The sequence below is a fragment of the Pectinophora gossypiella genome, chromosome 17 (assembly GCF_024362695.1).
Source record: "Pectinophora gossypiella chromosome 17, ilPecGoss1.1, whole genome shotgun sequence".
In the NCBI taxonomy this organism is placed as follows: Eukaryota; Metazoa; Arthropoda; class Insecta; order Lepidoptera; family Gelechiidae; genus Pectinophora; species Pectinophora gossypiella.
The window spans coordinates 674,366-686,986 of NC_065420.1; the positions used below are offsets into that span (position 1 = coordinate 674,366).

Consider the following 12,621-nt stretch of genomic DNA (forward strand, 5'->3'; position numbering starts at 1 on the left):
TCACACTTTTTGCTAGGATCCTTATGGATAAATTCCACTTGATATCAACTCAGAACCATGGTCTGAAATTATAATCTGCGCTATTTATAATCTGCGTTGTCGGGACTCTTTAAGGGAGCTGTTTAAAGAAATAAATATACTGACGGTCGCAAGTCAATATATTTATGAAAACATTATGTATGTGCGTAAAAATGTATCTCTTCTTCCGAGAAACTGTGAACGGCATACTTACAATACAAGGAATAAAAATAAAATTGTTGTTAAAAATTCTAGATTAAGTAAATTAAATTCAACTTTTTTGGGGTTAAGTATGTATACGTTTTTACAATAAAATACCAGATAATATTTTAAATTTGTCAGATAGTAAATTTAAATCACAGAGTGAAGCTTACTTTATGTAAAAAAGCTTATTATAAGATTAATGATTACCTAAATGATAAAAATGTCTGGTATTGAATGTATTCCTGATAGATTCGTATGTAGTGTGTGTTCCGAGGATTAGAAATCAAACGACATGTGTCATAACCACGAGCTAGTTTATTACTGGCGGGCGCCGGTCGGCGCGCGCGCAGATATACACATCATTCCTCCTTCCTTAGTTACAAAACCTGTTAACAATAAATAATTACTAATTAATTAAGTAACTTATTATTAAAGAATTATCTAGCTTAAACATAACTAAAACAACCATGTTAAAACTTATAATTAATATTTTTAGTCCTAGGTCTCAGATTGTAAGGATGTGGAGGAAGAAGAGATGATTCCGGATTTAGATGCAGGTCATCGGGTTGACCGACTTCTACAACTTCATCCAATGGGACCGAGCGGGGTTGCTCAGTGCTGCTCGGTTCCACTTCCTCCTCCAACACTTCGTCTCCCACCGCCTCATGCCACATCTCATCAACTTGCTCATTATTTCTAACATCTGTTTCTAAGCTACGATCATGATGTGTGGTTGGTGACGATGTGTTGCCGGAAGAAATATCTCCCCCTAAATACTGCTCTGAACAAGCATAATGATCATTGTCTGTACTACGGCTTAACAATTGGTCTACATGTCGTTTTAGTTTTACAGTCTGATCTTGTAATAGTACATCATATAATCTATTTCCGAGCTTATTAACAATTTTTCCTTTATACCAACTTGCCTTTTTATTGTCAAAGCATTTAACCCACACATTCTGCCCCTCAAAAAACTGTCTTTTTTGTTTCATTTCACTATGTTCCAAATTATTTTTATTATCGACCCGAGTAGGTGGTTTAATCATATCTAAAATACTTCGCAACTGACGACCTAGCATCAGCTTCGCTGGTGATTCGCCGGTTGAACAATGAGGCGTATTACGATATTCAAACAGATAATCTTGTAATTTTTCATTAATTTTACTGATACATGAGTTATTTGTCATTATTGATTTTATCATTTTTTTGCAATTACGAACAGAATTTTCGGCTTGGCCATTACTATTCGGATGATATATAGGTGAAGTCAAATAGTTAATACCATTGATTTTACAATACTCTAAAAACTCTTGGGATGCAATTTTTCGATCATTGTCAGATACAATCAGTCTTGGTAACCCGAACCTAGAAAATAAAGCCTTTAATTTTTTTATTAAATGTTTAGTTGTAACATTACCGTCCATATCTAAGCATTCGACCCATTTACTAAAAGAATCTACCACCACCAAGTACGACCTCTGGTTTATTGACATGTAGTCAATGTGAATTCGCTCCCACGGGCCGGCAGTACGCGGCCAGGGGGCGGGCGGGGCGCGGGGCGGGGCGCTCCGTAGCGCGCTGCACACACTGCACGCGGCTATCATTTGTTCAATTTGTTTATCTATTCCGGGCCACCACATGCGAGCGCGCGCTGCGCTTTTTGTCCTCACAATGCCTTGATGCGACTTGTGTAGTTCCGTTATTAACCTCCCTCTGTACACCTGTGGAATGATAACACGATGACCTCGTAGCAAACATCCGTTATCCAGTTCGATTTCATTTCTACATAAGTAGTAAGGTAAAATATCTAGGCATTTATTTTTTCTTGGCCATCCGTTTCTTACATACCTACATACGGTAGTTAACTCGTTATCTGACGATGTTGCGTCTCGAATAAGTTCGTACGTAATTGGCAGTGACGTCACCTGCAATGCATTGATACTGTGACTATGATTATAATTTACCTTCGGCTCAGCTACATCCGTCGATGTCACGGCGCGAGAAAAATAATCGGCTACCTGATTTTCTCTTCCTCTTGTATATATGATTTTATAATTATAACCTGACAAAAAAATTGCATACCTAACTAAGCGACCGGCGGTCATTGGTGAGATTCCGTTCTTTTTACCGAATATAGCAAGCAAGGGTCGGTGATCTGTTTTTAAAATGAAAGGATCCCGGCGACCATACAAGTATTGGTGAAATCTTTTGACACCAAAAATGATGGCTGTCGCTTCCTTCTGCAGCTGGCTATAATTTCGTTCACTGCTAGACAATGTTCTGGAGGCGAAAGCTAGCGGTCGTTCCATACCATCGGTACCTACCTGACTTAAGACTGCGCCGAGCCCGTCGGGGCTGGCGTCCACTGCGAGCACCAGCTGTGCGCTCGGGTCAAAGTGTGCCAGCACGCGCTCTGAAGTCAGCTCGTCCTTCGCTCGTTCGAACGCCGCCTGCTGTCGCTCTGTCCACTCCCATCGGGCGCCGGCGCGAAGCAACTCGTGAAGTGGATTCATTATGGACGACGCATTGGGTACAAAGTTACGGTAGTAATTGACCATACCTAAAAACCGTTTTAATTCCGTCACATTGGTAGGTTTCGGCGCTTTTTGTATTGATTCTATTTTGCTCGAACACTTGTGCAGACCATTTTTGTCTATAACATGCCCTAAATACGTGATTCTATCTTGAAATAAAGCACACTTATTTTTTTCCAATTTTAACCCTGCATTTTTAAATCGCTGAAAAACTTTTTCGAGCCGTTCAAGATGTACTTCTTTATTTGGGCCGGTTACGCATACATCGTCGAGAAAAACTGTCACCCCCTCTATGCCCACTAAAAGATTTTCAATCGCCCGTTGAAATATGGCTGGGGCGCTCGCCAGGCCAAACACCAGCCTTGTATACATGAACAAACCCTTGGTAGTATTAATGGTGGTTAGTTTCTGTGAATCTTTCGAAAGTAACAACTGATTGTATGCCTGACTGCAGTCTAGCTTCGAAAATTGTTGCCCTCCACTGAGTTTGACAAATACCTCCTCAATCCGCGGTAAAGGATATTTATCAACAATAATATCGTTATTAAGCGCTACTGAATAGTCCGCGCACACTCTGACACTGCCGTTCGGTTTTAATACGGGTACAATGGGTGCAGCGTAATCAGAGTGACTCACTGGTATTAAAATTCCTTTCGACACGAGTCGGTCTAATTCGGATTCTACCTTACCTTTAATTGCAAAAGGAATTGGCCTTGCTTTACAAAACTTAGGGGTTACATCTTCTTTTAACTGCAGTTTTACCTCCAACCCTTTATAACAGCCTAATCCGTCACTAAACAGGTCCTGATATTTGTACAATAAGCGTTCAATTTCCCCGGAATTTTTAGATGTACCTATTTTATTATTATTCATCACAAAAGAGATGCCAAATTTAGTCATAAAATCTCGCCCGAGAAGCGGTGCTCCGCCGTCTTTAATTACATAAAAAGATACATCTCTTTTCAAGTTCCCATAATTAACAGGCACTGTGAAGTAACCGACAGGCGATATTTTATGACCGTTATAAAAGCACATTTTCACGTTACAATTTGTAACGAGAGGGTACCGAGAAAAATGTTCAGCATGAAACTTATCTGAAACTACGCTAGTACTCGAACCAGAATCTAATTCCATATCAAATTTACAATTAAAAATGTATACTGATAATAAAATAGGATCTCCGTTCACACACCTTGAGCTTAACAGCTGGCATTCCTCGCAATCTTCATTGTCTTCTGGTTCATTCAGGCTAGGCGAGTCGCGTACCGATTGTGATTCAATATTATTCACCTTTAATTCGCACACTTTTTTAAGATGGCCTTTATTATTGCACTTGTTACACCGATAGTTCTTAAATCGACACTTTTCTGCCACGTGATTTTTAAGACCGCATACCGTGCAACATTTCTGATCGCCACGGCGCCTCTCGGCACCGCCGCCGCCCCCGCTGCGTCCAGCGCGGTTGGCATTCGTCTTGTATAACGGCTCTTCCTTTACGATGACTGCCGGAACGGAATCGCTAGCCCGTGCTTGCCTCGCACAGGCTGCCTGCTGAGCTATTTGTAACGCCTTTGCCAAGGTTAATGAAGAAATATCCTGTTCACAAAGTCGGTCACGTTCAGGCCCTGATCTGAAACCCAAAACGAACCGATCGCGTAATACCACCTCCAGCTCCGTCCCAAACTCGCAGTGCACCGCCAAACCACGTAACCTTGCCGCCCATTCTTCTGCGTTTTCGTTATCAAATTTTACCGCCTCGTAAAACCTGCTTCGATCTGCAAACGTAGACCTCTTCGGTGTAAAATGACTGTTGAGTTTTGTCACCAGCTCGTCGAATGTCGCCTCGTCGACTCTTTTTGGGTGCAGTAGATTACTGACTAATCGGTAAGAGTCGTCAGAAAAACTCGTCAACAATACTGCACTTTGTTTGTCGGCCTTGATGTCATTTAGCTTGATAAATAGCTTTAATCTCCCGTAGAAAACAGACCATTCTTGGTTTTTATAGTCGAATAATCCCAGCGATCCGATTATAGCACTCATTTTACCATTAACGTACGTATTTCGCGCGCGGGTAGGTATTGCCTCGTCGCCACTGATAGATTCGTATGTAGTGTGTGTTCCGAGGATTAGAAATCAAACGACATGTGTCATAACCACGAGCTAGTTTATTACTGGCGGGCGCCGGTCGGCGCGCGCGCAGATATACACATCAATTCCTCTAGTTATTAAATAACTTGCAATGTACCCTCATTGATTTAAAAGATGTGTTGCTGTTGCAGTTTCTTGTCATTTCTTCTCCTCAGCCATAACACCTTGCGAAATGACGTAAATTCAAAAATGTTACATTGACATTCAACAAGTTTATCCATGATAAATAATTCCACGTTGAATAAATAATTCTGATTCTGATTGACTGAATAATCCCTTAAAGTTTTCGTTACGGTGTGTTAGTGATAAATAAACACTCTATATATTAATTTTCACTGGAAAAATGTGTAATGTATCTAAAAGTGCGTAGTGGTCTAACGAGCCTCTGAAGCAAGGAATCAACTTCTTTCAGCCATCAACATTGCCAATAAGATCATCCATCCATCCATTAAAATGGCCACATCGGAGCAATTCATCTAAAAAACACAATATTGCTGTGACATTTTGCGCCTTTAACATAAAGTGCGCAATGCAAAACAAATGTCAAATAAGAAAAATGCTTTTTAGATGAGTTTTTTTAAAATAAAGTGGCGTTACTCTTAACGCCATTCTGCCTCTGAGAGAGGTTAAGAAAGTGTCGACGGCAATGAGCTTACCCAGAAGGCATCAGCTGTTTTGATGTGTCCTTTTAACCCCGCTGGTTTCCTAGCTCCTAAGCTTGTCTGCGTTCCTTGTATGTGTTTACGTACGACAGTACAGCGCTGCACATTAGCTCGAGTCACTTTAATTATTGTCAACTCAACTAATAGAAGCGCATCCGGCCGAGACAGCAGTAATTGGCGCTTTTGTTTCGTTGGAAAAGACGCACTCCTACGTTGATTGAGTTGTTATTGGAAATTTTTCGAGTGAACTGCTTTGGACTGGTGGTAATTAAACTCTAGCTCAGTTTTCGCTTGGGTTTCTATTTATTTTCTCATGATTAATTTATAAGTTCATTTCAGTTTAACCTCACCGAGCTTTCTGTTAGACCAGTGATAAGTGGTGAGCCGTATCGCCGTCTATAATGGTCGAGTCAACTGTGTGAAAACTGCACTTAAATTAATAACTCATTGGTGTAACTCCGGTGTCGAGGTATGAAGCTACCTATTTACTGCATCCCGTGCATTTCTATTTTCGTCGTCATAGAATCGTCAAAATCATAGAATAGGTAACTATTATTAGCTATTACAGAACGTAACAATGATTAGTTTTCTTTCCAAGAACTGTAAAAACGTGTAAATTCGTACTCGATCAGATGTAGGTACTTAGTTCATCTTGCAACAGACCAACCTCCGACTACTACAATTGGGATATAGTTGTGAGCTAATTCAATTTCAAAATTTCTTTATTTAATATCATCACCATCATCAATTTAAGAGCCACGCTCTTGTCGGTGCAGCACTTTCCATGCTTCTTTTTTAGGGAAATATAGGGCAGTGGTTTCCCTCTTGCCTTCCGCCCCGCAGTACTCTGTCTAACGCAAGTGGGACGGTGATGGTAGTAGTGAGTAGTAGTATAATTATTATACACAGTACAATACCAGTGTAAATAAACTTAAGGTCCTAGTAGTACTATACAAAGAAAGTTAACATCATTTTTTGAGTAAGTACACTCTTCAAAAACTTTTAGCCGGGATCTTATTTATTAGTAGAAATGTAAGGAATAAACCTGTGTTCTAGTCAAATTTAATATCAGGATTTGCGACATTATGTAGATGAGAACAGTTGAGCTAATGTACTATAACATAACGTAGCATCATGGCTTTGTAGAGATGTATAGACTTCTCGTCAGCCATGTTTAAGTTCCATGTAATAAGGGACGTGTCTATTGCCATTAATCGGGCACAAATCTTATCCAAACATAAATAAATTCAAACTCATAAAGTCGAATTCAGTGGCCAGAGCCTGAGATAGCGTTTAATTCAGCATAATTTAAGAAATATGAAATACTTTTTTACGACTAGATTTCTCACCGTTTCGTGAGGGGTGTATAATTTGAATGAGATATTTAATTTTCCTTCTTTATTTTTATATGAAGTTGTGAGAAAGCTCGTGCCCAGCTGAATTAAGCGGTTTATATTTGATATAATGTTTACCTCATATTTGTGCCTTAAATTTTTATGTCATATATTCGTCATATACTTATGGTTGTTGGTTCATATCTGATAAGACATTTAAAGCTTTAACACGTGGTTCTGTCCCCGATTCCCGTAGATGCCACCTAATTTTATTTTAAGTTATACCTGTCATTTCCTTATCCGCCTTAAAAGGAATGGGACGGGTAATCAACAAGCATACAATTTATAGAACACACGTTAATTTTAGGCACAAATCTAAAACAACCCTCTAAATAACCCGATAGAATTAAGTTGACAGCTCACGTCAAACGGTTTGCATACCAGCGAGATACCTATTTGATTTACAGCTGTCGATCATCCGAAAATTAGGAGGTGTCAACGGGAATGGGTGCCTCTGCTTACCTGAATACAGAAAACTTTTACATCTATTTAAAATTGGAACCACATCTCACTCCAAACTAGACGATTATAAATCCACCGCAAACAACGTTCCATTTCTAAGCACAAAACAGTTATTTTTTAATCAAATCCTATTTAATTTACCCCCAGGCAAGTTAGTTCTCCATTAGTCAGGGGATCCTTAACCAGTTTAAACTGCATCTTAACCAGTCCGGTCCGTTTTACGGCAGAATTAATTGTGAATTAGAGTGGTCCGGAACTAGCGACGGTTGTAACGAGTTGCAACTGTCCCGGAGATTTGTTGAGAGATTATCTTGGAGATTCTGATGGAGATTTGTAGATGAATTAACAAGTTGTTATTGTTTAGAAGGTACCTCCTAATTTTCTTTTCAGTTACACTTGCCATTTTCTTATCTGTTGAAAAGGAAAGAGATAAGCTGCAGAAATCTTAAACATAAAACATTATATAAATAGCCTACACACATCCCACTGCTGGGCACAGGGAGGCCTGGCTTCAATCAACCCGAGGGGATATGGAGCATACTCCAACACGCTGCTCAACTACGGGTTGGCTGAAGTCTTTTTTACAGCTAGTAATAGCCGGGATCGGCTTAAGCACGAAATTAACTTACTACTTTTTCGGACATTCAGGTGACTCAAGGAACTCAAACAAAGGAGAGTCTCATCAAGTGATTTCGACAATATACACTAGTTTAGGAAACTCTGTTCATTTTGTAAAACTTATATTGTAACCTACTTCAAACATTATGCCTTCTTTTTTTGGATTATTTCTGATAATAGAACATTTTTGATATCCCCATTGAAGATGTCGAACCCGGACCTCCAGGTTGTGAGCTCAACGCTTTAACCACTAAACTACAAAGGCTTTTCATAATAAGTAATTCTTACGTAACAAAAGCTCACGACTACATCCCAATCGGGGTAGTCAGAGGTACACCGATCGTAAAATGAACTAAGTACCTACTCACACCTCACCGAGCTCTCTGTTAGGCCAACGTGGTGGTGAGTCGTATCACCCTACATAAAACTGCACATAAGATGAATTAATAACGCATTGATACAAGTCCGTTACCGGGGATCAAACCAGCGCTCGCCTATTGAGAAGCAAGCCATCAGGTTTCTTATTCTTATTCAAAACGCACGCAGTTCAATCGAAAAGCTACCGGAATTGTTTAACAATTCATAGAGCCATTTCACTTCGCAACTTGCGAGTAACTACAGATTTTCCTTATCCCAGCAAATAGAGGATCTTCCCTCCCAGGAGACTGATGCGTAGTATTGACCCATCATACATCATCATTATCAGTCGCTGACGGCTTTCAGACATCTTTTCTCGAGCTTTAAGCAAATCTGTACAAGATTATTTTCTTATATGTAATTGATTGGGATTTGTGTGTTTCCTTTTTGTATTAATATCAAAGTAAATCGAGAATTGAAATTGAGAGTGGGCGGAACGCAAGAGGAAAACCACTGCCTTATTTTTCCTTAAAAAAGTAGCGTGGAGAATTCTAACCCGACAAGAGCGTGGCTCTTAAATTAGTGATGATGAAATCGAGAACAGGGGGTTAAAAAGGCTACATCGAAGCAATCCATAAAAAAAAATTGCTATGTGACATTTGTTTGCATTGCGCACTTACTTTCATCATCATCATCATCAGCCCATTAACGTCCTCACTGCTGGGGCACGGGCCTGCCTTAAACCACCACGCGGGCCCAGTGCGGATTGATGGTTATTAACGACTGCTAACTCAGCCGGGACCAACGGCTTAACGTGCCTTCCGAAGCACGGAGGAGCTCGAGATGAAAACTTTTTTTTTGTGGTCACCCATCCTATGACCGGCCTTTGCGAAAGTTGCTTAACTTCAACAATCGCAGAACGAGCGCGTTTACCGCTGCGCCACCGAGCTACTTACTTTTATATGAGCATATAAATAGAAATATTTCTTTGTTAGATGAATTGCTTCGATGTGGCGTTTCTGATCCCCCAGTGCTTTGTTACCGGAGTTTTATTATTATTTTTGTATGATCCATCCCTGGTGTCAGGGTTAAATTTTAACCGCCAAAGGCCCCTACCTGGGCGCATGTCATTAACTATATACTTACTTAAAAAGTAAATAAAGTAAGTGTGAAGTAGTAATTTGTGTGCATTAAAGTGTTTTAGTATTATTGTATGTCGTTTCCATATCTCGGGACTATGGAGCCCCGGACTTTTGGAAGGCGTGCTTGGGCCGAAGCCAACACATGGAGGCCCCTTTAGACAAATATATCTAAAAAAATTAAAAAAAACCTAATGAAAAAAACATATATATATATATATATTAAAAAAAAAATAAAAAAAAAAATAAAAATAAATAAATATAAAAACAATATAAAAAAAATATTTATTTATTAATTATTATTATTTATTTATTATTATATTTAAATATTATTGTATTTTTATTAAATAGTAGCCGGGACCGTGCCCTCCGAAGCACGGAGCTTTTTACTTTTGGACCATCAGGTTATCAGCCTGCAATACTAACCTACTAACCTAACCTAACCAAACTAGGGAAACGATTCGAACCCGAAACCTCTATTGAATATGTTACTCTGTCATAGTACTTACTAGATCCTGAATCGTTACAAATACCACCCACAAATTACGTACAGTATTACGTTAATTAGACAAAGCATTCACCTTTGACGTGGTGCTAATAAAGCTATATTTCCTATCAGGCGTTGTGTATTAGTGCGCACGCGACCCGACCGCACAAATTAATCAAAGGGAAATATTCATGCCGACACACGCCATGAAATGATAATGAAGCTGTATCAGCTGGTGTTGGGATGAGGAGGCAGCGGGTAGGGTGCGCAACGCACTATTTGTCTCATTTCAGATTTTAAGGCTGTAGAAAAAGAAGCGAAATGACATACAAATGCAATAGTAACATTACACATAACATACAAAAACATAAATAGCCTACATACGTCCCACTGCTGGGCACAGGCCTCCCCTCAATCAACCGGAGGGGGTATGGAGCATACTCCACCACGCTGCTCCACTGCGGGTTGATGGAGGTATTTCTACGGCTAATAGCCGGGACCCACGGCTTAACGTGCCCTCCGAAGCACGGAATCAACTTATTTTTTCAGAAAATCAGGTGATTCAAGCCTGTAAAACCAAACAAAGGGTCTCACAAAGTGATTTCGACAATGTCCCCATCGGGAATCGAACCTGGACCTCCAGATCGTGAGCTTAACGCTCTAACCACAAGACCACGAAGGGAACATTACAATAAAATACAATAACGCTTTATTGCACATTTAAACACAACACTAAAAACAAAACAATGACAACCTCAGGGGTCCAGTGGTTCAGCGTTGTGCTCGCGATCCGGAGGTCCCAGGTTCGAATCCCGGTAGGGACAAATCACAAAAATCACCTTGTGAGCCCTAGTTTGGTAAGGGCATTACAGGTTGATTGTCCAAAAGTAAGATGGTCCGTGCTTCGGAAGGCACGGTAAGCTGTTGTTCCCGGTGTCTACTTACTGATGTAAGTCAGTAGTCGTTATATGAGTCACGTCAGGGGCCTTTGGCGGCTCAATAATAACCCTGACACCAGGGTTAATGGGGTTGGTATTCCACCTCACAACCCACGCGAAAGAAGAAGACTACATATAATTACAAAAGTGACAAGAGAAGCACAATCCGCGGTCCTATTGCTAAATAGCAATTTCTTCTAGTCAACCTTAGGGTGAAAGAATTTGCTGCATATTGGCGTCGGGAACGTCGGGGATAATGTTATAGGTGACATAACACCACATTACAACATTATGTTACATCAAATAAAATGATGGTTAACAGCCTCCGTGGTCTAGTGGTTAGAGCGTTAGGCTCACAATCTGGAGATCCGGGTTCGATTCCCGGGGACATTGTCGAAATCACTTTGTGAGACTGTCCTTTGTTTGGTAAGGACTTTTCAGGCTTGAATCACCTGATTGTCTGAAAAAGTAAGATGATTCCGTGCTTCGGAGGGCACGTTAAGCCGTTGGTCCCGGCTATTAGCCGTAAAAACACCTCCACCAACCCGCATTGGAGCAGCGTGGTGGAGTATGCTCCATACCCCCTCCGGTTGATTGAGCGGAGGCCTGTGCCCAGCAGTGGGACGTATATAGGCAGTTAATGTATGTTACATCAAATCAATGCAAATGTAACGAGATTAACCAAACAGTATATATATAATAGGTTACTTGGCAACATAATCAAATGAGATACTATTTTCGTCAAAACGAAAACTTTCTTTGGAGTTTGTATTGAAGCGCTGTCCTGTGACGTCATCAATAAAAGCGGCCAAATGTCGTACTCATTGTTACTTCATTCATAAATAGAATTCGAAAATAAGTCGAAAAGTAAAATGATTAATCTCATACATTCATTTGGGTCTAGGAATAGTCATTTATCATTGACCCAATCAAATACCTTTTATACATTATGAAAAATAAACATTTTGAATTTGGAATACGAATTTGAATCGTTTAGAAGGAAGGGTGAAAATATAGAAAACCGAATTATGCTTTATAGTGTTAAATTAAATTACTTGCTCAAGATTTGATTACTCAGCAGTTGAAAGACGGTATAGTTAGGGATGTAATGGCAAACATCGTATTTCCGAATACAAATTAATGCTGATTTCCATGCTCATCAATTATTGGATTTATTGTGTATCAGAATTTAAATTCAGAACTAGGTACTTTATTATAGTTTTCTTTTGATTCCCGCGTGAATAAAACAACATAACGGCCTTTTAAAAACGACTAGAGTGAGATCAAATGAGGGGGTGAGGTAAACCTAGCTCGGCATCGATACGAATTAGTGCGGGACGGGGCGTGTCCGTTCTATACGTAGTGTTATTCTTTATTCTATAGTTATGTCCTTTTAGAAACAACAAAATTAAATTGAGACGTACCCGCTACGTACTCGTCTTTAGCCCACACCACTTCACACGGGTTTAGATACGGGCCTTGTAAAACAATACGGTATACAATAGAATGCCTCTGTCTGTGAGAACAATTAGTATAGAGAAATTGCTATGGACCTTCCGTCTAATAAACATATCATGTTCTAGCCTCCTTCGATTGCAACAGTAGCGGATTCAGGGGATCTAAGGGGCCCACATCATCACTTATTTAAGAGCCACGCTCT

The 12,621-nt window shown here is 39.9% G+C and overlaps 1 protein-coding gene and 1 long non-coding RNA gene across 2 annotated transcripts in view; one reads left to right on the top strand and one right to left on the bottom strand.

Annotated features, from left to right (window-relative positions):
* LOC126374544 (uncharacterized) overlaps positions 1 to 12,621 on the top strand; it is a 186,086-nt gene that overhangs the window by 60,140 nt on the left and 113,325 nt on the right. The window lies entirely within an intron of this gene.
* On the bottom strand, positions 520 to 4,934 carry LOC126374421 (uncharacterized). The gene is made up of 2 exons (XM_050021066.1): positions 3,949 to 4,934; positions 520 to 608 (listed from the first exon to the last, which is right to left on the bottom strand). Exons 1-2 carry the CDS (start codon positions 4,794 to 4,796, stop codon positions 596 to 598), a joined length of 861 nt encoding a protein of 286 aa, XP_049877023.1. The 5' UTR covers positions 4,797 to 4,934; the 3' UTR covers positions 520 to 595.